The 27463-nt window shown below is 40.2% G+C and overlaps 1 protein-coding gene across 6 annotated transcripts in view; it reads right to left on the reverse strand.

Annotated features, from left to right (window-relative positions):
• Nucleotides 1–27463, reverse strand: part of PARD3 (par-3 family cell polarity regulator) — a 770287-nt gene that overhangs the window by 361531 nt on the left and 381293 nt on the right. For all 6 annotated transcript variants that reach the window (XM_061585584.1, XM_061585585.1, XM_061585583.1 and 3 more), the window contains one exon: nt 1567–1692. In XM_061585584.1, coding sequence (XP_061441568.1) covers nt 1567–1692 — 126 coding nt within the window. The remainder of the gene's footprint in view (nt 1–1566; nt 1693–27463) is intronic.

The following is a 27463-nucleotide window of genomic DNA, read 5'->3' on the forward strand; positions in this document are numbered from 1 at the left end:
TTATTGGCTTAAGTTGCATAAAATGTCACTCAATTTTATTTCAAAATATTAGACTGTCCAGTTAGCATTTTCTGTTCAATTATAGTACACCCAAATGGAGAGAATTTTTGTGTTTAACTTTTCGTTTATGAGGTAGTTAAGAACTAATGCTAAACTATAGTTTAACATTACATGTATTAGCCATGATGCATTTTGGGCTTATGTGTCCCTTCTCTTCACATGCAAGTGGAAGAGATTGAAAGCTTCCACTTTCATTTTTTGAGTAAATCACAGTTTCCTGTTCTTTCAAATTCAGGAAACTGGTTTATTTTAACTGAAGTTCATTCAAAAACCCGAAGACTGAACCATAGCTTGTTCTGATCTAGAAGAAGAAGGCTATGCGAGAAAAACAATGCCAAAGAGTCTCTAATAGCCTACTATGGTTTATAATGCTAGATCCCATGTCTTCCTTATCCACCATGTTGTTCATACTGTAACACAGCCCCACAATATGTTGTGGGGCTGCTTGTGAGAAATGTTCCATTAGCTTGCACAAGAGTTTATGGAACAGTATTACTACAGTATGTGCTTACACTCACTGTATCAAAGCCAAAGACCACATTTGAACATCAATAGTTTAAGGCAATGTGAAAGATCTGGAGCAGGCCTTGAACTTGCATGCCCCACTTCTCCTTCCATATTGTCAAGGAGGAGTTCAGAAACCTTTGCTTAATTGCACTTTGTCATATTGCGGAGACCCAGAACTGTGGTTAACATTACCTATAATTAGTTTAAAACAAGCTGAATTCAAACCATGGTTTCTGAAGCTGGCTTGTGGTTAACAAAATCGAGAAGTGAAAGCTTCCAAACTACTCGTTTCAATCGACCGTGTGTGTGCTTGCGTGCGTGCGTGCGTGCGTGAGTCTGTGCACTGAAATTATCACCAGAACTAACCAGAAATATTTTAATTTAGATTGATTACCCATTACTGCAAAACAGACAATTAGAATCCCAGCACCATTTGACAAAAATATATGCACTACAAATATTATTAAATGCTCAGGTGATATTCCCCCCTGCCACATAATTTATTTTTATTAAATATTCATGTGAACAAGAACTCATGAATCTATGGGGGCAAACATGAAAAAAATAAGTTATAATCTTATTAATTTCTTCAGGGAAGCTTCAACATTTGTATGCACAAGAACATTTCATATGCAAAATTACAGATTTTCTTTTTAAAGAAACACTGAACACAATGGTTTCCATGGTGTGTTAGATGTTAAACAAAACAATGTTTTTCTTCTCTACCTATAAACAAGCCACATCATTCAAGATAATGAAGGGGAGAAGGAAGAGAAACAGTCCTATAACTATTAGAAAACAAGGCTTAAATTATCAGGAAAAAAAGATAACCGTTGGCAGTCATTATCTTGTATCATTGTAAACGGAGTAATTAAAGGAACACTGTAATGAACTACATACACTTTCCTCTTTACAGAAAGTACTTACTTAGGCAATTTGTTCTAGCATGTGTGATAGTTAAAGGTTAAGGAAAGCAATAAACTGTAAATATGCACTTACTGCTCAAATCTTCTATTCCGAAGGTCCCCATCATTAATTCTGACAATACAGTCATTTTCATGAAAGAGGTTTTCTTGTTCTGCTTTCCCACCTTTCTCCAATCGCTTTACTAACAATCCCAAAGTTCTGGAACGTAAAGATTACAAATTATTAGTGAGCCTGCAATGTTTACAGTAACTTTGTTCCAAAGAATAAAACACTGTTCTAATGCCAAAGTGCCACCAATGCCCTCAGAAACAAGGCACTCCAGGTCAGTGTTCTACGATATATTGTAAATATACATTAACTGAATAATAGTCACTTCACATTATGAAACCAGGAAGTCCACTTGGATGTTCCATCTGTGCAAGACTCATTGAAAAGAATGAGAACCACACAAGAATACTGCATGAGAACTACTACTCAGTAGTAGCTGGTGGGGTGGAGTTGCCCTTCTAACACAAGCATCACTGCAACTTACCTAGACGGCCTGAGTTTGGGTAGGCAGTGGCAAAGTTGGGACTGTGCAGACACACTTGCAGGAGATTTGCTTCCGCTGGTGTAGCCTTGACTTCACCACTACCCTCCTCCCACCCCCTGTGGTATCCAGGTAAGCTGCAACTACAGCTGTGTCAGAAGGGCGGCTCTGCCCCACCACATCAGCTGCTTCTGAATGCATTGTTATTTTTATTGTTCATCATTTCTGTTGCGTTATTTACTGTAATAACATGGCGCACAATGTACTTTCCACTTCTTATCAAAGTTATATCTAGTAGTACAATGAATGTCCTGACAAGGCAGAGGTTCTATGTGTGGTTCAAGATGTTATTCAAACAATTCCAGAAGAGTATGCACTCCTGCTAAAGGACCAAGTTCATAGTCATACATCCACATTAGTCAGTGGAGGTCCAAGTGGCCTCTGAGCACAGGCCGTCTTTCACTATCTTTGGCTGGTACATGAGCTCCAGCTTGTCCTGGTTAGAGATAGCCTATCTATGATTATCCATGTTCTAGTAACCTCCAGATTAGACTACTGCAACACCTTGTACATAGGGTTGCTTTTAAATAAATTCCTGTGAGGCCTAAATGCTTCAGCTAGGTTATTAACTGGAACCAGCCACCAGGAACATATCTTGCCAGTCCTTCAGCTGCTACAATGGTTGTTATATGCCTTGGGACCTAGATTTCAAAAGAACCACCTTTCCCCACATGAACCCACCCATGCATTAAGAAAATCATCCAAGGTTCTTCTCTGTCTTCTTCTGCTTCAAAATGTTGGTAGGTAGAGACTGAGGAAAGGGGCTTTTCAGTTGTAGGATGACCCACCTCTACAACAGCATCCCTATGGAGGTTCATCTCACACCTTCTCTGTGAACTTTTTTGGCACCAGATGATAACCTTTTTTTCTGTGCCTTTAAAACTTTGGCCTGAGTATAGTTTTGATCTGGTTGTTCTTTTATGTCTGCTGCACTGTTATATTAGCGTCGTGGTGTCTCTACCTCCCCCTTTTGTCCTCGAGTAGTAGGAAAACTTTTTTTCAAAATAAGAATAAACTTCTGAAATAAAAATGGCTTCAGAGAGTGCATGTGCTCAGAAGAGATATCTAGATGAATCTTTTCAGATGTTTCTATCCTGGTTTAGAGGAGAAAGACAGGGAAAAGTCCTGAATGACAAAGCCAAACCTCTTGACCACACCAGGACAAGTCCCAGATTATTTGAATGCACACACTTCAGTTACTTAACCTGATCTACTCCATCTATTACTCAATACTTTCAAAGGTTGCAAACGACATTCAGCAAAGGAAACACCAAAATATGTCCCATGTATTCCACCTCCTCACCCAATATAATGAAGACAGGCTAAATACTGGATTGAATCCAGGCTGTTAGCTGTACTTAGTCCATGCTGAAATCAATGGGCTTTTTAGTTAAGTTGTGACTAACTGTCTAGATTTATTTCAATGGCGCTCCCACAGGAGGAAGTGATGGCCATCAACCTGGATGGCTTTAATTTATTTATTTATTTATTATTTCAATTTATATACCGCCCTTAGCAGTATTTAAAAGTATTTAAAAGAGGATTAGATAAATATATGGAGAAATAGGCTATCAATGGCTACTAGCTCTGCTTCCATGGTCAAAGGCAGTATGCTTCTAGTGGAAACTGCAGAAGGGGGAATCCTCTTGCGCTCACTTTCTGACTGTGGACTTTCCATAGGCATATAGTTGGCCACATGGAGAACAGTTTGCCAGACTAGATGGGCCGCTGGCCTGATTCCAGCAGGTTTTTCTTATGTTCTTAAAAAACATGCCATAAAGTTTAATGGACCATGCTTCCAAATAAGAATGTAGGTAAGAATGTATAGGATTGCAGTCTTAGTCTGAATCCAACCCATTATAATTTAATTATATTATGAAATTATGACTAAAATGTAAGGTGGGTTGAGATTTACAAGTTCATCGCATCCCAACCCAAAGTGGGCTACATCAATGGCACCACACACAACTTTTTACCTTTGTTTACATGTCAGTAAAAAGAGAAAGAATGAGGAGAATGAGGAAGGCAGTAAGATAAGGAGGGAGAAATTAAGAGGGAAAAAGAAAAGCAGTGGGTCCCATGCTACAGTTGGGTTAAAGGTCTATTCTACTCCTCTGCAACAAAATTCCCCTTTCTGTTCTAAGAAATAATTTTATTCTCTCTTTTGTTTTCAAAATAGAGACTAATTTTCTGTATGTATTGTATATATGCTGCCCTGGGCTCCTTTTTGGAGGAAGGGCAGAATATAAATTTAGTACATAAATCATAATAATTTATAATTTATGTATATTTTTAAGCTGTTTGTGTTTTTATCTTTAGTCATTTCAATTACAACTAAATTTTATCCAGAGGGACAATGTCAGCATCTGTGTACAGAGGCCAGAGAGGACCAAGCCACACATTGGCATCTCTAATAACATTATAATTACACTGTTGGCATTATACGGTCAACTATATATAATTATACAGTTCTTATTAGAATATATCGGAATTATTTTCCTACAGCTGGGTGGCAGTTGTGGGTCATTCATATCTTCAAAGGAAAGATGCATATTAACTCAAACAATTTAGACATCAATAAAACATCAGCTGTTTATTTCCACCTTTAACCAATGATTATAATTTAGATGTAGAAAGGGAATGTTAGCATACATGATTGAGTTTATTTTATAGAATTAGGCTAACAAAGCTTGTGAATGTGTGATAAGAGCTTTACTATCTGAACACTTACACTTCAGACCTGGAATATCTTTACTCTTTCTCAGCTCATTCCCATCCCTCATATCTAATCTCCCTTCAGTAAAAATTACATTGTGATAAAGCAGCATGTAGTTCTTATTTGCACAGCATCAAACCATTACAGAGAACCACAGATACTCTATAAGAAAACCCATTCCCTACTTTGAAGCCTTGCTACCTTTACCTATGTCTACACTGGAAACAGAGTGTGCACACACACACAATGTATTCATGCATTATGGCGAGATACATTAAACAGAGAAACTATGTCCCTCCAGAAGTTGTTGCACTACAACTCCTCACCATGCTGGCTGGAGCCGACGTCCAACTATATCTGAAGGGCCATGGGCTCCCCAACCTTGCATTTTCAAAAAGCAAAACAGGTACAAGTAAGCCAACATTCTGAGATGTAAACTCATCAAAGACTAAAAATGACAATCAAGGATTTCCTTATATTTTGCAATGATATCACATGATATATGCCCAGTTTACAAATAAACCCATGTCATGTGGTGGATTATGTCTGGGCCCAGCCTATAATTTCAGTAAGGAGTGACCACAGGTACAAAATGTAAGATAGTAAAGACGGGCAGGTTTGGAGGGACAAAAGCTTAAGTGGTGATTAACCTATACAGGAGATGAAAAGCCACTACAGCAGTAGAGTCAATCACCACAGTCTCTCTGGAGCAAACAAGCGACAGGCAGAAAGTAGATGAGGGCAGCTGATGCTATTAATTAAGGAGAATTTTGTAACCTTTGGCTGTCCAAATCCTGTTGCACTGTAACTTCCATAAACCCCGGCCAATATGACAAATAGTAAGGGATAGGGATGTGCTAGAATTTCTCCGAATATGGATTTGGTACCGAATTTCCCATTAATTTGCTTATTCGCTATTGTTGCAGATCTGAGCTTTATGTAGTGATTTTCAGCATATTTTTGGAAATGGTTTTTTTATCAATATTTTATTGACATTTCCTCCAATTTATTGATATTTCCTTTAATTTATCAACTTCCTTTCCAAATACTGATATTTCCTTTCAAAATATCAAGATTATATCAATATTTTTTTCCGAGGGGGGAAAACTGATCTGTAAAATCAGTGGCTTGTGGACAAAGAATGAACTCAAATGGATACCAGCCTGTTAGTTTGACGGAATGCTTTCGAACCAGCAACGGCCAATGGATCCCATTCCTAGTCAGGGATGTTGGGAGTTGTACTCCAAAAACATATGGAGAGTCACAGATTCTCTATCCCTGAGTTACAGAATCCAAAGGGTAAGAACGACAAGGATTAATGAGCAAGATGCAGGCACAGACACAGGCAAAAGAAGCACATAGGTTCAAGAAGATAAGAGACAGTGGGCAAAGTAACTCATTGCTCAGGCAAAATGCTACATACTGTCATGGGGAGCAACCATAGCTCCATGACAGAGCCCATGATCTGCATGCAGAAGTTCCATCTTCAATTCCTGACACCATGAAAAGGGTCAAGTAGCAGGTGATGTGGAACCTCTGCCCAAGACTCTGGAGAACAGCTGCCAGTCAGAGCAGACAATACTGGGCTAGATAGACATATTAGTCTCACCTAGTATAAGGCAGATCCCTATGATATAAATCCCTAGGAAATAATTCCCAGCAGAGATAAGGAAAAGCTATCCCAAAGAAGAAACACTGCCATATGAGACTCCCTGCTAGGCCGACTGCTTTCAAAATGGAGAAAAGGAACCCACAGCAGTCAGTTATAAGCAAGATTGCTAGATGACACCCTGGTATCTTGTCATAAAGCTGATCATGATTATATTCCCCACACCCCCATTCTGAGTCTTCAGTAAGTTCAGGGAAGCAGGGAGAAAACAGCACTGACAACACTGATCCCTGAAATGTTGGCACTGTCTATTAAAATCTAATGTGAGTAACTTATTTAACAAAATTTATTTACTGCTGGATTGTATTAAAAAAACCCAACTCTAAGCAGTTTACAAGAAACATTAAAATTATCAATAAAACAGTTACAAACAAGTCATAAAAACATTTTTTTTAAACAATGAAAACTACATTATACTAAAAAACAAATCAACATCTGTGTGTCTGGATAGGCTTGCCTAAACAGAAATGTTTCAAGCAGGCACTGTGATGTTCCTGTATTAATGTATATATGGTAAGTGCTGTTTGTATAGAAGATATGTGGTAAGTGGAATGAAAGAGGAGGGGGGAGTAAATGAGCAGTAGAATGCTGGATGATTGGCTGAGTGTTTGGATGGCTGAGAGTATAAATGGAAGGATGACAGTTGAATCTGGGTGGACGTGAGTGGGTTGTTTGAGAGGTGTTTGGTGGACATTAGTGGGTTGTTTTGGTGGAGTTTGGAGGTGGGTGTGAGTTGGTATATGTCAGGAGAGTGTGGAGAAAGAGGGAGGTGGAGTTCGGATTAGTAATAAGTCAAATATCACAGTAATAGATGAAACCATAAGCTTGTAGATCATTATCAAAGTTATCTTGTTATTAATGTTACTTAATAAATACTATTTTGGTTTACCGAAGGCCTGATCCTTGGCTGGGGTTTCACAGACCAGAAGGGAGGGTAAGGTAATAACCAAGGCTGAAGGGAAACAGTAACAAATGGTGGCAGCGGTGGAGAAGATAACATTATAAGTATCCAGAGCAACCCCGAGTTATGAGTTATCTGCATTGATACAAGGGGGTTGGGAACAGCATAGGCACGCAGTCACGAATGTAACCGGATAGAGAGACTCAGGCAAGGTCTCTGGGAACATTGGTTGTAGAACGTGACTGGTGGTGCTGCCTAGCAGGGGGATCTATTGAGATCTGTGCTAGAGCGGAGAGAGAAACCATAAAAAAGGACAGTCCGGACTGGTGGAGTCCCTGGTGGTGCCTAGTGAAAGGCAGTAGCCACGAGCAGGTAGGAACCTGACAGGGAGAGCCAGGGAAGGGCGTCACAGGCACCAACAAGAATACCGCAAAGGTGCCTGCCTGATGTCAGTGGGCAGGGAGTTCAAAAGTGTAGGTGTTGCCACACTAAAAGAACAATTTCTTACAAGTGCAGAAAGAGTATTATGTGGCATTTGTAACAGTGACAGTTCTACAGATCAAAACAGTCAAGTTGGCTCATCTAGGGTAAGATGGTGCTGCAGGTAAACTGTTCCAAGCTGTTATGAGCTTTATATACCAACAGTAAGGCCTTGAACTTGGCCTGGTAACAAATAGGCAGCCAGAACAGAACTTTGAGCACAGGTATGCTCAAAGAGTCTCACTCTTTGTCAGCAACTGTCCTGCAGCATTCTGTACTAACCGTAGTTTCTAGGTGAAATGCAAGGTAAGCCCCACATAGTGTGCATTGCAGTAATCCAGCCTTGAAATTACCAATGCCTAAACTACTGTAATCAAACTCTCCTGGACCAGGTACAGTCATAGCCATTGTACCAAGTGCAGCAGATAAAAGGCACTTCTATGGGCCATCCTTAAGAACAATACAAGGGTTCTTAGAAGCTTACGCTATGGCCAGAGACTCTGATCAGAGGACTGAGAAATGGACATGGCTGAATCTGGCACAAATGAAAACTGAAGTGTGATAAAATTAGCCAAGTGACTTTTCAGACCCCAGTATAAGTTTTGCACCTGAACAGAGTAAATTTCATCTGATTCTACTAAACTTGTCAAAATAGATGTGCACAAAGCTATCTTTAACAGCGGATAAGAAAAAAATCAACTCATCTGAAATGTGCATACCATGGACCATACCATGGACTTGAAAAAGACAAATAATGGGGTGCTAGAACAAATTAAACCAGAACTATCACTAGAAGCTAAAATGATGAAACTAAGGTTATCATACTTTGGACACATAATGGGAAGACATGATTGGGAAGACATGATTCTCTAGAAAAGACAATAATGCTGGGAAGAACAAAAGGGAGTAGAAAAAGAGGAAGGCCAAACAAGAGATGGATTGATTCCATAAAGGAAGCCACAGACCTGAACTTACAAGACCTGAACAGGGTGGTTCATGACAGATGCTTGAAGGCACATAACAAGAAGACATTCCGACTTATGGCGACCCAATGAATAAGGTTTTCATGGGGCTGATCCCATCCCAGCATGAGCATCTGAACAGAACTTGTATAAATCTTAATTCACTTTCAGCCCCCTCCAGCTGAAATACAATGCCTGATTGAGCACTGAATGTGGCATTACCAACCTAAGATCAACAGGTGAAAATAACTCCACCTCCTCAAAGGAAACATCTAGACTCACACCCAGCTATATGGATCTGCATACACACACGCACACACGTATCAATCACGTGTTGATACACACGTATCAACACACACCAATCCGAGGTTTTTAGTTACCACTTTAGAGTGGAGCTCGCCCCCCCCAAAAATCAGTCACATGGTATTACATTTGCATTGTCCACGTTTTCTGATTATCTTCCTACAGGTGTTATTGAGTTACACACTTATCTGAATTCAGTGGCACTTATTTCTGAGTAAGCACGCATAGGAATGGGCTGTGAAGGTGCCATCCAAGGCACATTTTATTTAGGAATAAGTCCCCATTGAACAATCTCTCTCTCTCTCTCTCTCTCTCTCTCTCACAAAATCTCTTACAGAAGTAATGTTTTGAGGAAACTGGAGAGTGATCAGAAGCTAACACAAATAATAGTATAAGCAGTTTAGTCCCTTCAAAGCTCTTCTCTTTCCAATCTGTATAAAAATGTATATAAAAGAGACAGAAATGCAGGAAAATTTTTACTAAAGTGGGCTGAAGGCTTACATCTTGTAAACTTTTACATGGAATGTTTATGTACTCGCTGATGTGTGTGCGTGCGTGCGAGTACCTCACACAAAACTCAGCGTAGTTTCATATTGGCTAGCCTTAAGAGGTTTTCCTAACTGGTTATCCCTGGGTATTCCTGAGTGTTGCACCCACCCATTCAATCCCCATTCACTTCCCATCTAGCACCCAGTCCCTCTCACAGCTCTGTGTTTGCTGAATATACAAAACATCTCATTGCCACGTGTGGGGCCCACTTAGGGTTGGCCTACAGCAGTGTGATAATTACATCTCTTCAGCTGTGCATGTTTTTGCCTAGGCAACTAGAGAAAGGAGTATAAAACAATATTTCTGAATAACAGATGGAGCATTTAAACTGAGCTCTCTTACATTAATTGTGAGTTTTGTTTAATGAAAGTAATTGCAGTTTTGACAAACAGATTTTTTTATTACACATTGTTATCGCACGACAGGATTAATAAGATTTAAACTTGTTTTAAGGGTTTATGTACTTAGGTTTGAGCTGAGGCAAGTTCTGTAGGTACTAAAATGTGTTTTGCATTATTATTAGAAGATTCAGACTGTAACATCCTTTAAAACGGGAAGCAATGGTTATCATTATATTGAAATAAATTTAACATACTAATTATTAAATTCAGAGGTGTCTGGGAAAAGAGATGAAATATTAACATCCTATCACAAATGTAATTTTTCAAACCACAAATCTGTTATAGAAATTAAGATGGAAACGACTCGTTGCCCCCAAATGTGACTTGCAAAATCACTAAAATTTCTGAAACTGCTTAATGGATGAAAAAACCCAAAATATTTCGTCATTCATGAAATCAGCATATCCTCTGCCTAATTAAGGACATTTTCAGTACAGCACCTCCACCTAATGTAAGAAAGAAGCAAAACCTCTGCCTTGCTCATCATATTAGCACTACTCTTGATACTATATCACATTTGCTCCAACTTGGTGAAATCTAATGCTGCTGTATGCTTTGTGGAATGGCTTTGGATCCAGCAAAGTTATCCATTAATGTAAGAGAAGAGAGACCTATTTTGCATGTTCTCTTGTTTGCAGGTTCTGCATGGTCCTCCAACTTTCTGAGAATTTTTGTGAGGGGTGCAGGAAGCTTATGCATGAAAAGGAGGGCTGTGGTAGGAAGGGAAAATTGGTAATAATCACCTCCCCTGCTCTTACAATAGCAGATAAATCCATTGGATCAAAACCCATTCTGCTTGCATTGAATTTCATCCACAGTGAATAACTACAACCTTGCCTAATTTTATACAAGGTTTTGTGATTTAAATCAGTGGCTTTCAAACTGTAACATGGCGAAGCTTCAAATGAGAAGACCAGCAATTGCAGACAAGCTTCTCTGAAAGACAGCTTGTTCATCACTGGTCTTTACCTTTGCAATATGCAGCTACAAATGTGTGTTTTAGGGCAGATGAGACAATTCATGGGAGGACAAGTTGATCAATTGCTACTACTCACAACAGATATATGGAACCTAAATTGAAATAATAATAATAATAATAATAATAATAATAATAACCTCTGGGTTCAGAGGAAGAACACTGCCAAATACCACTTGCTTGGAAGTTACAAAGGCCCTTCAAGGGCTTTTAAGCCATTTTCGGTATTTTCAACTGATTTGCAGGTCAAATAATTTTAACACTGTTGTTCTCCAACCCAACAGTCCTCTCTTTAACTACCAGAATTAAGTTTTAAATGTCATCTACTGCATACTTAAAAGCCCAAAGGAAGTCAATATCTCAGAAAATCAACCCAGATTGTAACATTACAAGGCCCATCATGAAAGTTTCAATAGCATCTAATGAGTTAACACATTTGTTTTGTGCTAAATTTAGACACAGACTGGCCTGTTTCATACGTTACTATTGTGAACAGTTTAATATATTAAGTGTGAAGTCTAGGATAAACTTATTTTTAAAGAGAACACACACAAACATCCATTCCTCCAAAAATTTCACTTGTAGGTTCACCAGACTAAAGAAGATATTAACATCTCTGCACCCCCTTCTCCAGTCCCAAGTATTTCAGAAATGAATAAAAAGGAGCCCAACATGGGTTATGTCAGCGGTAATTATAATATACAATTATAACAGATATTTGAAAAAATATATTTGTATTAGTTTGTTTCTCCATTTCCTATAATACACAATTATGAATGCTATCTTTCTCTCTTTCAGAATGGCAGTACATAGCATCTTCAGTTGTGTTTTATTTTGCAATCATTAACTATAATTTCCAAAAACCCCATGGGGTGAAAGGAGTGAAAACAAAGAGGCTGCCACAATCAGTAGGAGTTCTTATTTAGGAGGTTGCTATTTTGAAAGATGCACGGTAGTTAAATGCAGTTATTTAAAAAGCAATTATCACAGGAGATTAAATAAATGAGATGCATCTATGGTATTTATTTATTTATTTTAAAAAATTAAACCACTCTTCATCAACCTCGATACCATGGTGGTGTACAAAATAAAACTAAAAATGGTCAGACACCCAAATTACAATCAAAACAACTTTAAGAGGCAGTAAAACACAATAGCACAGACTGCGCAACTAAAATGTCTCAGCAAACACAAACCTTTCTACTTGGCACCAAAGAGATAACAAAATCAGTGCCAGCTGTACTTCTAGAGGGAGGGTGTTCCCCAGTTGCAGCTTTGTGACAGAGCAGGCTCTTTCCTTAAAGGTATACTTTACCTCACCAGCAGATCTTAGACATGGGCAGGTTGCTACTGTAAGAGAGCTATGCTCTGGTTAGAACATTGACATGTGTGAGCATTACTGCGCTCATGACTACATAATCGCCGCCAGCCAGTAAAGACTAGTGGCTCTGATATCAGTGGGGCAGTGAATCTGGTCTAGGTTTTAATCCAAACTTCCAAGGAGCTGTCCAAAGTGCTGAACGTGTTTTGGGAATAGTTTTTAGCACCTTGGACAGCCCCTTGAAAGTTCAGACTAAAACCCAGACCAGATTTACTGTCCCACTGACAGAGCCACCAGTCTCCACTGCTGCCACCCACTATTTTTATTTATTTATTATTTGATTTATATCCCACCCTTTCTCCCAGTAGGAGCCCAGGGCAGCAAACAAAAGCACTAAAAACACTTTAAAACATCATAAAAACAGACTTCAAAATATATTAAAACAAAACATCTTTAAAAAATTCTTTTAAAAAGCTTTAAAAACATCTTTTTAAAAAATGTTTAAAAACATATTAAACAGCAATTCCAACACAGATGCAGACTGGGATAAGGTCTCAACTTAAAAGCCTTGTTGAAAGAGGAAGGTTTTCAGTAGGTGCTGAAAATATAACAGAGATGGTGCCTGCCTAATTTTTAAGGGAAGGGAATTCCAAAGGGTAGGTGCCACTACACTAAAGGTCTGTTTCCTATATTGTTCATATCTGCAGGAGGTCCTCACCTGCAGAGCTCAGTGATTGACTGGGTATATAAGGGATAAAATGGTCTTTCAGGTATCCTGGTCCCAAGCTGTATAGGGCTTTGTACACCAAAACTAGAACCTAGAACTTAGTCTGGTAGCTAATAGGTAGCCAGTGAAATTCTCTCAGCAGTGGGGTGACATGTTGGCAATACCCTGCCCCAGTGAGCAGTCTTGCAGCCGCATTTTGCACCAGCTGCAGCTTCCGGACCAACCAGTTGGCTCAGTTGACATCAACTCTCTCCCCATAGCTATGCACCTTCACATATGGCCATGTGAATAAATTCAGTAGTGTGAACTTGGCTCAAAGCCCTGGGCCAGGGGGTTATCTATGGTGGGAGGCTTTCTCCCCCTTCCAAATAGAGAATAGTTACTGAATTTTATTGTTTTAATGTACTGATGTTTTAAACCACCCTAGGATTATATCTGATGAAGGGCACTTTAGCAGTTGAATAGATGGATGAATGAACAAATGACAGAGACTGCAATCTCACTGGAAAGAATAAGGACCTTTTTTGCCTCCATCCTAAAGCTAAAGAACAATATCCCCCAAAACAGTTGGCTGGGAACTTCGTTTTTAAAAGGCTGTAAAACTTACTTGTCTCGAAAAGCTTCTGGATCATTATGTTGGCCTGGGTGGTCACAGTAGGCATATGGCGCTTTAGGCTGGGATTGTATTTTGAGATTGCAGTTTTACTGTTATTTTTGATTACTTATAAAGTTTTAAAATTATACTGTGAGTTGCACAGTATAAAGTTGCAGCTTAAGCAGGTGGGATACAAACGTTTAATATATCAACTTCATAGCAATGAAATTAAGATTCCTTTGGTGGTTAAGGCAAGCCCCATCCACTGGAGTTTATAAGTGAGCTTTTAAGAGGACCTGCCTCTTCCCAAAGGCCTTTGCTGCTTGAAATAAAGAGGAGCTATAAACTAGGGCTATTATCCTGGGATCTGGCTTTGTTTTAAGAAAACGAGAACACATGAGCAGTCTGCTGGATCAGGCCAGCGGCCCATCTAGTCCAGCATTCAGAGCTTGGAAAAATTACTTTTTTGAACTACAACTCCCATCAGCCCAATCCAGTGGCCATGCTGGCTGGGGCTGATGGGAGTTGTAGTTCAAAAAAGTAACTTTTCCAAGCTCTGATTCCTGTTCTCACAGTGGCCAACCAGGTGCCTGGGGGAAGCCCGCAAGCAGGACTTGAGCACAAGAGTACTTTCCCCTCTTGTGGTTTCTAGCAACTGTAATTCAGAAGCATACTGTCTCTGACAGTGGAGGTTTACTTTTACTGGCCTGGTTCGCACAACACTGTAAGCAAAACTATGCCTTGCTAGGACAGTGTGGATATGTGGACACCCCAAGGGGAGCTCACAGCTCCTTTCCCACTCCCTGGTCTTTTCTGCTTCTGTGCTGCACTGAGCTAAGAGAAGATTTAGCTTAGCATACCATCTGAACCCAAGTTCCCTCCTCACTAACCACGAGCTGTCGTCAAGGTATGCCCTTGGCTACAGCTCCTGATTACTGAGGAGAGAGCTTAACCAAGAGCCCTGGCTCAGATGACACATCAAACCAAACACTGACTTAGTGCAGTGTGGCAATAAAAAGGACCAGAGAGGAGCAAAGTGCCTGCGAGCCCAAATGTTTGTACAGTCCTGGTAAAGCCAGGGGTGGGGAAACTTTTTCATCACAAGGACCACATTCCCTTCTGAACAAGCTTCTGAGGGCCGTATGACAGTGGTAGGCATGGCCAAAGACAAAAGTGGGTGGAGCAAGTAATGTTAATTTTAACGTTTGTACAATTGCCTAGTTTCCACACACACTCACATACTCCTCTCTCTTCTCCATCCAGAAAAGCAAGATGCATTATCAGAGTTCAAGGACACTTTCCACCCAGGCAAAAACATTAAGGGGGCAAAGCAGGGTCAATGAGGGGAGTTCAGAAGGCCAGGAAGAGAGCCCTGGAGGGCCTCAATTGGCCCCCAGCCCTTAGGTTACTGTGTCATACAAACTTGGCCATTATGTTTCAGGTTACTTCTATTCTGGTTGTTATTACTATTGTGAAATGGGTTGTTTTGAATGCTCATTTGAAATGTGGTGTTGGAGGAGAGCTTTGCGCATACCATGGACTGCAAAAAAGACAAATAATTGGGTGTTAGAACAAATTAAAACCAGAACTATCACTAGAAGCTAAAATGATGAAACTGAGGTTATCATACTCTGGACACATCATGATAAGACGTGATTCATTAGAAAAGACAATAATGCTGGGAAAAACAGAAGGGAGTAGAAAAAGAGGAAGACCAAACAAGAGATGGATTGATTCTATAAAGGAAGCCACAGACCTGAATTTACAAGATCTGAACAGGGTGGTTCATGACAGATGCTCTTGGAGGTTGCGGATTCATAGGGTCGCCATAAGTCGTAGTTGACTTGGAGGCACATAACAACAACAAAAACACTGGACTGTATTTAGACTTGGATTTTATATTACATATGTTGTGAGCTGCATTGTGGAGTTTCGTTCACAAAAAAAAGTGGATTATGGATCCTGTAAATAAATAAATACTAAATAAACCTGGCTAGTCCAAACAGATGCTTCAGTACCCCTGCTAGGCTAAGGATACAGGATAAAAGATTAATAGAATGAAGAAATTTATTTTAAGTAGTACAATAATATAAGTAATTTAAAAAACAAAAACAAAATAACTGCACAGACAAAAGGAGATAAAACCCTGGACTAAAACATTAACTAAAATGTCAGGGAGTCCTAAATGGTTCAAGATGCATTAAGAGCTGAATGCCCCTAAGCCATTTACAGTTATGAGGCTGTTATCCCTCACGGTGCTTTCATAGCTGATACAGCATAAATATCAGAAAACAAAAAAGTAGCCTTGGCAAAGCAAGCAAGGGTAAAGCCATACTGAGATAAAAATGAAAGAGCAATGAGCTGTGGATTTTGAAAGCTGCTCTCGTACACACCGGATATAAAAATAACACCACCTGATTGAAATAGAAGGTAGACAGAAGACTAAAATCCATAGCAATTTTGGGGGTGAGGTGGGGGGTACAATGAGATCTGTGAAAAAGCGGCAATTTAATTTCAAGCTTAGCTTGCATTGCAGCTTCACTGTTAAGAGAGGTTGTCTGATTATGCTCCTCAAGTCTATTTGAATGAGTCAAAATACTCAGCCCCATAACTCTCAATTTATGGTTTTCTGAGTTCATCCCAGTTCTGAGTTCATTCATACTCCACAATGAGATGTCTTCTGTGTGCCATTTCAGAATCTTACAAGAGCTACTCGATTATGCTGCAACCAAAATCCCCTAACGAGCCATCCATAAACCTATGGTGTGTCAATCTGTCAAAATGCAATTCCTAACATGTCAAGGTAATTAATGATCCATGAAAACTTTCCTAAGAATACAGAGCTTCTCTGATTTCCTTCCCTGCCCCCCAGTTTATTATAATTTTCTTTGCCATACACTAGGCTCCACTCTCCATTCAGATCTAACATTTTAAACAACATTGTAGCACTATAAAAAAGCCTCATTTGAGCAGCTCTGATTGTTCTAGTCATGAACGCACATGTGTGGAAGGGAGCTACATGTTCACAAAGGAATAAAAATCTTATTCTTCTATTTAAAACAATGTCCATGCATGTGTAGAACATTTCCTGCTTTCCCTAAAATAGACTGGAAGACCCTGAACATCGTGAGGTCCGGATTGCTGCCAACAGCTTTAAGACTGGTCATCACTGCCATGCCAGCAAATACCACCAAAAGAGCTGTATACAAGCAGCTGTCAAGACACGCCTACAGAGTTCCTTGCGCACCACTTCTCTACCTCATGGTTTTGTTTTTTTCACCAGTAAGAGCTAAAGGGCTATGTTAAGCCTGATCTTCCTACAGTGTCCAACCAAATGTGCTTAGTTACTTGAACCTCTTCTAATAATAGACTTGTAACTACAATAGGGCCGATTCAAATATTACACCCACTCCACCGCTAAAAAAGGTTTGTTCATTCCTGGTGGCCACTGTCACTCACTTGAGCTGATCTATGTTGTAAAAGGCTAAAAATTATAAACCCTTTGAGGAGCCATTACTACTTATAAGCCTTTTGGATGGCCTCAACATAGGGTTGTAGCAGCTGAATTGCCCCTTATAGATAAACACAAAGTAACTATTCCTTGGTACATACAGCAAAGAAAAACACAGAAATCCTTAGTTTATTAATGGATTTTTGAGACATTGTTCATGTCTTCCCACTCACCTACCTCAGCATCTAAAATTAAGCCTTCTTCGCAGGCTCTGAGGGACAGAAACAAGAGAGGTATTTTCCTTCTACCTGGGACCTGCCCCCACAAAGAGTCTATATAACCATCAGGTGAAAGGTGATGAGACAGAGCAGCCTTCCAAGACTGGTCCCTTCATATGTTATTGGACTACAACTTTCATAGTCCCTGACCACTGACCACACTGGCTGAGGTTGATGGGAGTTGGAGTCAAAAACATCTGAAGGGTACCAAGTTGCGGAAGGGTGGAGCATGGTATGACCCAACGGTGGCTGGTGTCCATTAGGACCAGTAGGGCATAAGGTGGAGCCAGAGCCAATGATAAGTGCAGCTACAGTCACTAATAGTCTGACTCTACTAATTCTAGTTTCATCTCCATCGTCCTTCCTTGTTGAATTCTACAAAGGCAACACTGAGCCTAAGGAGGAGGAAGCTGGCAGCCAGTAAAATCCCTGGTCTGGTTGTAAGTAAGAAGACAGGCAGATAAGTGCTGGCTGAGGGCAGATTGACCTTGGTGGGGCAGTACCCCATTTGCCCTACTGGAGCAGCCTCCATTGGTATGACCTGACAGACAGCCTAGAGAATCTGCCACAACTTTCTGAGCAAGACCTTGTGATCTGCAGTAGCTCTTTGGGGTAGGTGGAGGAGAAAAGTGCTCCTTGATTCCGGACATTTAGCTGACTTAACACAGCAGCAGGCAGCACATTGTATTTATACACCGACCATGATCTGATTGCTTACAGCTAGTAGATGCCTTCTTGAAGGAAAAACATGAAGTGCATCAACCTTTTCCCTCCAACTGAAGTACTGTTTTAGCCACAGAAAGACATTATTGTAATGCTTAGGGGAAAGGAGCATTTTCTGGGGAAGTGTGAAAGAATCAGGTTCAGTTATTATTCAGCTGCTGGTGTCTGAGGCACGAAGGCAAGGAGATGAAGTTCAGCTAAAGTGAAAACCATTCCCCGTCAACAGCCAATATTATTGGTATTCTGATAGAAGTTAATAGGGGCCAGCATTATCTATAATGATGCTGCAGTTCCTCCAGTGGGGTGGGGGGAGGTTGATTAGAGACCAGAAGCTCAAGACTATATTTAGGATTTAGTGATTGATTTTCCATCTTTCCCCATCTTTCTTATGTTTTACATTTGGGTAGCCGAACTGATGCTCTCCAGATGTTGTTGGACTACAACTTCCATCATCCCTGACTTTTCACCATGCTGGCTGGAGTCCAACAACATCTGTAGGGCACCATGTTGGCTACCCTCTGCTACGTTCATCATACCAAAACATCTGAGATGATAAAAGTGAGTCATCCACAGGCTGCCCAAATCTTTCATTACCTCGCATTCCACTCTTTTCTGCTCACTCATTTTTGTTTGGCAGCACAGCTGGACTATTACAACAAGTTGTTGTATTACTATTTAAGATTTATGTAGATGACTTTCATCCTTTAGGGAATTATCTCAGCTGATGAATATATGCTTGCCTTCTAGCAATGTTGAGCCCCAGTCCTCTCGCGAGGGCCTGGACGGGGGTAGATATGAGATTAAGGCTTCTCAGCTGTCAGAGGGCGAGGATGGCCCAGAAGTTGTTGAGACTCCGCCAGACCTTGAGAGGGGGAGTAAGGAGGATTTCAGGCCAATTCCCACGGACTACACTGTCCCAGCCGGGGAGAGTGCACCGCCCCCAGACATGTCAGAGGAGCAGCTGGATGCTGAGCTGGAGCGGGCATTAACTCCCCCTTCACCCAGTGGCTTGCGGGATGAGTCCAACCCTTCACCCCCTCCTGCCCTTGAATCTCTGGCTAAGGAGCAGGTTCCTTTGGACGAGGTGTTGGAAGCACGCCCCCCTTCACCCCGCTCTCAACGCAGGGAGAAACAGACAGGTCAAAGGCAGGAATTGCGCAGGAGCCAGAGGGTACGCTCCAAAACCATGCCTATTTAAGCCTGCTGCTTCCGGGTTGGAGCTGCTGAGTCAACTTTCTTTCAATGTTGCAGAGCATGCCTAGAGTGCAGTTAGGGTATTCTAGTGAGATAGCTTAGGGGTTCTATGAAGCGCACTGCTTTTGATGTTTCCATTACTTTAATAAAACATGATTTAATTGCACCAGCGTCTCAGTCTTGTGGATCCCGCTCAGAACCGGACAGGCGGCTTGTAAGAGAAGCATGTAATTGGCCAGGAAAAATATGACATATCGTCAGGGACACTACAGTATGAACTGTAGGAAGAAGAATCAGAAGTAGGAAGAAGATTAAAGCAAGTATAAGGGAGGAAAGGGTGAAAAGGAAAAAAAATTCCCTATATTTTTGGAAATGGATACATATTATTTCCCCAGCTCTCTGTTTTCTCCCCAGTTCACTTGTGTACTTCACAATATTAGTCACACTTAGCTACTACTTGGCCTAAAAATGGTGTAGCACTGAACACATATGGCAATATGTAGGGATTTATGTTGGGCTTGTCCTTGAAGGCAATCTGGAAGCCCCTTTGTTCACACAAGTCTGGAAAGATCAAAGCACTCTGATGTTAGCACAGCTGCACTGGCTACCAGTTTGTTTCCTAGGCTAAGGTGCTGATCCCTGCATTTAAAGCCCCCTAGGCTTTAAGGGGGTGGCAAGCCTGATTATAGTTTAGCAACATCTGAAGGGGTATAGGTTCCCTAACCCTGGCACGGACCCTACATAGCTTAAGGAACACCAATTCTCATATGTTTTACCCTGCTCACAAGTTGTCTAGGCTCTGCAACATACTGCTCAGGACTGCTGAGTCCATGTTTCTTTTTAGTTTTTATTATGAAAATGCAAATGTACAAAAGAAATAAAACCATCATAACATATGAATCATCCTAAAAATATGCATAATAACTGAAATTTACAACAATGCCTTGACATATACAGTTGACTATTACCTTGGCATTTTATATTCCAGTGATTTTTAAAGAAACTCCACTTTTTAATAATTTTGTCTTGTGAGTGTGCTTCCTTAAATTTCTTATAAAATGTAAGTTTGGCTAAGAAATGCCACCATCAAAACTTGCTTACTTATTTAATGGTATGTCATATCTAGTACTAATCTCTTGTCAAAAGGGTTTAAAACAGGAACATTAGAAACTGCCCTATACCAAGTCAAATCACTGATCCATCTATCTCAGTATTCTCTATACTGCCTGACAGTGTCTCTCCAGAGTTTCAGACAAGGGTCTTTCCCAGTCCTAACTGGAGATGCCAGTGATTGAACCAGGGACCTTCTGCATACAAAGCAGATGATCTGTCATTGAGCTACGACCCTTTCCCTTTTAGTATGACAAACCCAAAATGCATGCATTAGATTTGTCCCTCGGGTATGTTTTATACTGCATCCTGATACACTCAAGTCCCCTATAGAGACTGTTGTATGTTTTTCTAACTCTTGTAGTATCTGATACCACTTTCTCAGCAAACCCTTAGTTTGAGTAATAATAAATTATATGTACCTGTGGGTTTTTGAAAAGTTTCTTATTTCTTAACAACCTTACTATCTCTCTTACTTGGAGATATTAGAAAAAACAGCTCTGGGTGCTTCCACTTTATGAATAATTTCCATAAAAGAAAAAAAACTTATTACATCATAGACTTAGTTTGATCTCCAACTAGTACCATAAAGAAAGACTTTCCAGAATATGGATTGAGGAAAACTGCTCATTATTAAAAACAATGTATGGTGATAATCTAGGGCTAAATTTAACCTTTAATTTGCACCAATTCAGGATACTGTCTTGCCAAGGATAGAACCCGAATTTTTTAAAAAAACAAAGTTAATTAACTAAAGGCATTTTTAATTCATTCTGAGTTCGCGACTATATCCAACAAAAATCACTAGACTTTCATTGCCAGTTTAGAAGCATAATAATATAAATTAATTTCTGGCAATGCTATGCCTCCATGTAATTTAAATAATGCCTTTTGTGCATCTTTTGGAGGTTTACCATTCCACATGAATGTTAGAATGACTTTCTATCATAATTGTAAAATAGCTAAATTGTGCCTTAATGGCAGATTCTAAAAAGGGTGCAATATTTTAGGTAATAGAGTCATTTTTATCAAAGCTATTTTACCTGACTAAGATAAAGGAATACCAGTCTAGTGATCTAAATCTTTCACTGTTTCTTTTAATAATTTCTGATCATTGCCCTGAGCTCCAAGATTAAACTTTATTTGAAGGTAAATTCCTAGATATATAATTTGTTTATTTCTATCTAAGATAGAATATTTTTTAACAATGCTATGCACAGATTTCTGTAGATTAATACCAAGCTACTGTAATACCTGTATGGTTATTTTAGCCAGAAATTATACTCTAATTATAGTATAAAATATTTGAAGCAGGGGCAAAATGATTATTCTGGATTTGTTATTGTCAAAGCTACATCAACTGCATAGAGACCTGGTTTGCACATCACACTGAGCAAACCATGGCTTAGGATGAACATGCTGGTTCCAGAACAGGAGATTGTGGCCACTTTGCTCAGCAATAGCTGGTGCCCAGTGGAGCTGGCAGGGGTACTAGGAAGTCAAGGGGTGTGCCCAGTGAGGATGCACTGTAAAACCTACCTCTTTGGGATCACATTTGGAGCTCTGGGTTAAGGCAGGAAAAGCTTGGGAAACAATGAATGTGATTCAATTTATATTCTGTTCTTTTATTCTGCTTTATTTTGTCACCTTATCCAACCTTTCAGGATTTGTTGTTGTTATGTGTCTTCAAGTCGATTATGACTTATGGCGACCCTATGAATCAGTGACCTCCAAGAGCATCTGTCATGAGCCACCCTGTTCAGATCTTGTAAGTTCAGGTCTGTGGCTTCCTTTATGGAATCAATCCATCTCTTGTTTGGCCTTCCTCTTTTTCTACTCCCTGCTGTTTTCCTCAGCATTATTGTCTTTTCTAGTGAATCAGGTCTTCTCATTATGTGTCCAAAGTATGATAACTTCAGTTTCATCATTTTAGCTTCTAGTGACAGTTCTGGTTTAATTTGCTCTAACACCCAATTATTTGTCTTTTGGGCAGTCCATGGTATGTGCAAAGTTCTCCTCCAACACCACATTTCAAATGAGTTGATTTTTCTCTTATCCACTTTGTTCACTGTCCAACTTTCCCATCCATATATAGAGATCGGGAATACCATGGTCTGAATGATCCTGACTTTAGTGTTCAGTAATACATCTTTACATATGAGGACCTTTTCTAGTTCTCTCATAGCTGCCCTCCCCAGGGCAGGCTAAAAATCTCCCCTTCCCTCAGTCTCAGCATAAGGGTTTTTTTTAATTCCAGCAGCTATGAATGAAGTTGAACTGGAGTATTAATAAACACATTTTAAAACTAATAAATTCAAATACCTTCCAATATCCGCATCTACAAAATAAAAATGTTAAAAATATTTATTTTACAAACAAGAGACTAACAGTGTGCCCATGATGCTCACTCACACAAAAAGGCAGGGAAAGAAAAAGAAGCAAACAGCAAGGCTGCTTAGGGAACAAAAACACTCACAAGGCCTAGATGAGTAGGTGTGGCCTTCAAAGAAACTTTTCTGGTCAAGCTTAGCTACCAGGATAACTCTGAGGCAGCCCCACTAATGTCTGTATGTGTATGCTATGAAATGGAAATGGACTGCCTTCAAGTTGATCCTGACTTATAGTAACCCTACGAATAGGGTTTTCATGGTAAACGGTATTCAGAAGGTGTTTACTATTGCCTCCCTCTCAGGCTGAGAGGCGGTGACTGGCCCAAGGTCATCCAGTAAGCTTCATGGCTGTGTGGGGATTCAAACCCTGCTCTCCCAGGTCATAGTCCAACACCTTAACCACTATGTTAATTCCTGTGTTCTGATTGGCTGAATTGCCCTCATGACAGCAGAAGGGGATGAGAACCTGTGAAGCTATTAATAGAAACCCTGGAAATATTGTAGTATTGTACATGGTTCTCCTGCCTAGAGACAGATGGGAGGGACCTTCTGGCCATAACAGTAGTTTTGGATTGGGATTGGCTGAGGAGTGCAGAGAGCTGATTGGCCAGAGAACAGGAGAGTGACAGAAATGACTCCAGAAATCGAAAAATAGAAGCAAAATGCGTGTCTGGGAGACAGGAAAGATTGTAGCTTTGACATTTTGGGAATTTGAGGAAAACACTGAAAATGTTTTGTTTGCAATTCCCCCTGGTAGGGCAATGCCCTGATTTGGCCTAATGTGCCAGCCTCCACTGACTTTGCTCCCCCCCCCCCGGTATTTCTACTGCTATATTGTGCTGAGCGAAGCCATACCTCGGTTTAGTATGTTGTCCATCTTGGGCTTGCGGCTTAGCTCTTTACAGAATAATCATGAACTGTAACCAAAATCTGTCCTATGGCTAACTCATTTCTGGGAGAGCTAAACAATAAGCCTGGGTTTGGACAGCATGCTAAGCCAAACCATGGCTTAGTTCAACACAGAAGTAGAGCAACTGAGGAAGAGCAAAGAAGCCACCATTGACACTCTGGGAGCCCACACACTCGTACATTCACACTAAGCCACGGTTTGGCTTAGCATGATATGTAAACTAGGCCATAGACTATCTTCATTTGTTGTTTTCCTATTTGAACTCCAGAGATATGACTGCTTGATGCAACTGCTATTGCTAAAGGTTCTATAGCTAAGTCAAACCATAGAGGAATTTCTCTTTTAAGTTGAAGAGGATATGAAGTCATGCCATCAGCTATCATCTTTGTAATCAGAGCTTTATATATTACTTTTACATATCTAATAATGCATGGCTAAATTAAAGACTTCTAACTTTTACATAAATATTCCCACTCCACACATTCAACTCCCTTTTCTGAAAAATAAAAACCTGTTTCTGTTAGCTGTGTTTTAAGAAAAAAGTAGTTTCCATTAATATTTTAATTTTAGTCTACAGTGTGCAACCAGGTGTGTAGAGAGTCCATGTTTCTTGAAGAAAGATGTGCTTTCAGAAATAATAAAATCAGGCTTCAGCATTGTGCTGGCTTTACTGGGGGTAATACAGTAACTGTATTAATATGTGTCCATTAATTTATTCATGTGTGTACGCTCTACACAGAAACTATAACAATCCATACAAGTCTAGACAAATTTTCTGCACAGGAATGCTTAGACAGAGTTCCCACAACAGAAGGCAAGAATTTTACCTATGCTGTTGACGAACAACATGGCTAGGTCACTAACCAGAGAGGACACAGAAACAGCAATGTGCTCAAAAAAACCTTGCTTACTATAGCAACTGCTCCACCAAACACTTATGAGTGTGATGAGCTCAAGTCTTTCTCCCAGATTTGGAGCTGTGGGGGGGACATCTCAGATCCCTCCACTATAGGGCAGAAGCCTAGGATTTGTTTTGGCTCTCTGCTTGCCATATGCAAGTACAGGAGGGAGCACCTCCACTTTTGCCTCCCCTCTGAAGTTCTGATCTAGGAAGGTGAAGGTATATGGGCTTAACTCTGGACCCACTAGGAGCTCCAACTGCCTGGCAAGTGCAGAATAGGCATACATGCCTTCCCTTCCATTGTATAGATCCAAGGGGGTAGAGATAGCTATGTGAATTTGTTTCCATGCTATTTACTGTGTGCTCTGAGCAAGTCCAGAGCCAGAGCCAGAGCAAGCATCTGTCCTTATACCTTCAGATACAAGTTGGAGGGAACAGCAGAGGCTTGTTTCTGTACTGCGCAGAATCTGCCACTATCTCCCCAGATACAATCTTGGAACTTGAGAGAGGAGCAAGGGATTGTCCCTGATTGTTCCAGCACAAGATCAGAGACAAGACCCTGCTATCTTGGGGAAAGGAGAAAAATCATCCCTGACAAGGATGCCTGGACAAAGATTCCAGAGCAGAAGGCAAGAATTCTTCATCATAATGACAGTTGACAAGAACCACTCATGAAAGAGAACAAGAAACTACTAAACCTACAGTTCAGAATTGGATTATTTTTATTTTCTACACAATAAAATGTTCAATATAGAGGGCTGCATATCTTATTATTACTACTACATTTATTTAAGAGAAGCAACTACCGATTCAGTGCCCCCTGAAATACAAACGTAACAAAACATGTCAGTAAGCAGAACTCCACTTCCAGCTTATGGAATTTCCCTGAGCAGCACTGTAACGTTCATATTGACTTCCAGAAGCCATTTGCTCAGCATCTTGCTTTGTTTCTAAATAAATAAATAGAGTTGTGAATGACAGATTGACTGCAATGTCCTTCACTCTGAATACCTTGATCTTTACTATGATAAATGCCATGTTTAGCACATTTGGGGTTGCCACCAGCAATTTGTTCTACTGAGCAGAACAAGGATAATATGTAAAAAATAAAAGCTTCCCCTTATTTATGAAAAATTAATGGGTTGCCTATTCCCAGCCTCCCATCCTACATGCAGCTCTGTTCATCTTTGCCACTTCTGAAAAGGAGTGAGTGAGTGAGTGAGTGAGTGAGTGAGGGAGGGAGGGAGGGAGGGAGGGAGGGAGAGAGAGAGAGAGAGGGAGGGAGAGAGAGAGAGGGAGGGAGAGAGAGAGAGGGAGGGAGAGAGAGGGAGAGGGGGAGAGAGAGGGAGAGGGGGAGAGAGAGGGAGAGGGGGAGAGAGAGGGAGAGAGAGAGAGAGTAAATTAAAAACTTATCTCAATGGCAATGCCTGTGAAGTGCATCTAGGCCGATCTGAGAGCCTGCTCTTTGAGGAATTATAATGCCCACTCAGAGAAAAAGAGATTAATTTTTCTCACCACAGTGTCCTGATCTGATTTATGCAGCCTTTATAGTGCCATTATGTGCAAAACATAGGCTCCATTGATGGCAAAAACATTGCAAAGATGGCAGAGATTACAGAGGCAATTCACCACAGCAGTCAAGGCCAAGCTGACTAAAAAGGCTTGAACTTATATTCCACAAAGCTGTAATAACTTTTCTGCCCTTGACTGAAATGAAGATAGCATGTATAGTCCCAATGCAATGGGGTCCATTTTTTTGTTTGCTCCTTGTTGATTCCCCCTCTCTCCTCCGCTGCCACCAATTCTTTTTTGGTCTCTGTAGTTTTTGTTACCTGATTCCTCAAAATAAGGACTGGTTTTTTTGACAGCGAAGAGTAGATAATCTAGTTAACACAATCTTTCCTTACATACTTCATTTTGTGTGTGTTTTTTAAGAACATGCACGTTTTCTGTGTTAGCGTACATAATTTAATTTGGGGGGTGAAACAACTGTTGAGGGAACTCAACGCTTTAGCCAAACCTTACTTTATGTTTGCAGTTAAGCTGCATTAAAGCATAACACATTATGGTTTATTGAGTTTGGGGGCAAGGGCTGTCATGTGCAGCAGCAACTACCACTTGTACCTGGAAAACACAGCTAAATGAACACCAGATCATTCACAAGAGGTACAGTCTTATAGCGGCACTTATTCTTACCTCCAGGTCCTCAGGGAAAGCTGCTGTAAGAAAATTATTATTTTGTAACAGCACCTCTGCCACTGTACCTACTCAGCCATTAACTAAAAAAAAAATACTCAGGAATAAATGGTTTTTATACCACATTCATCATTCGTGCCGGGGGTGGGGGATGAACTCCCCTATTTATCAAGTATGAAAAGCAGTTGATAAGATATATTTGGTATACAGTGACATTTGCTTTTAATCAATTTAAAGTGAAATTGTTGATGGATAGGTGGACTTGTCAAAACAGAATACCCCTTCAATGTATAATCCAAGATTACATTTATAAAATGCATGTTTGGTTCTTTCTCACCAAGGAGAGCAGAAAATGTGAATGCAATTACTCTTCCAAGATAAAGGTAATCTCTTTCCGTTCCACACCCCACCTCCTGAAGTCCTACTTACATCTTTGAGGAATTGCCAGGATTTTCTTTTACACCACAAAGCTTTAAATCCTGGCACAGAATCATAATTGCTTTATAGGTCATTTAATTTTCCAAGTACATTCAATCAAAAACCCTAAACTCTGCCTCAATAAAATGAGCATTAGGATTCCAAGTGCTCTGTTTACAGATGAAGATCGGAAAACGGCCATATCATTGG

Source organism: Rhineura floridana, chromosome 10 (assembly GCF_030035675.1).
Source record: "Rhineura floridana isolate rRhiFlo1 chromosome 10, rRhiFlo1.hap2, whole genome shotgun sequence".
NCBI lineage: Eukaryota > Metazoa > Chordata > Lepidosauria > Squamata > Rhineuridae > Rhineura > Rhineura floridana.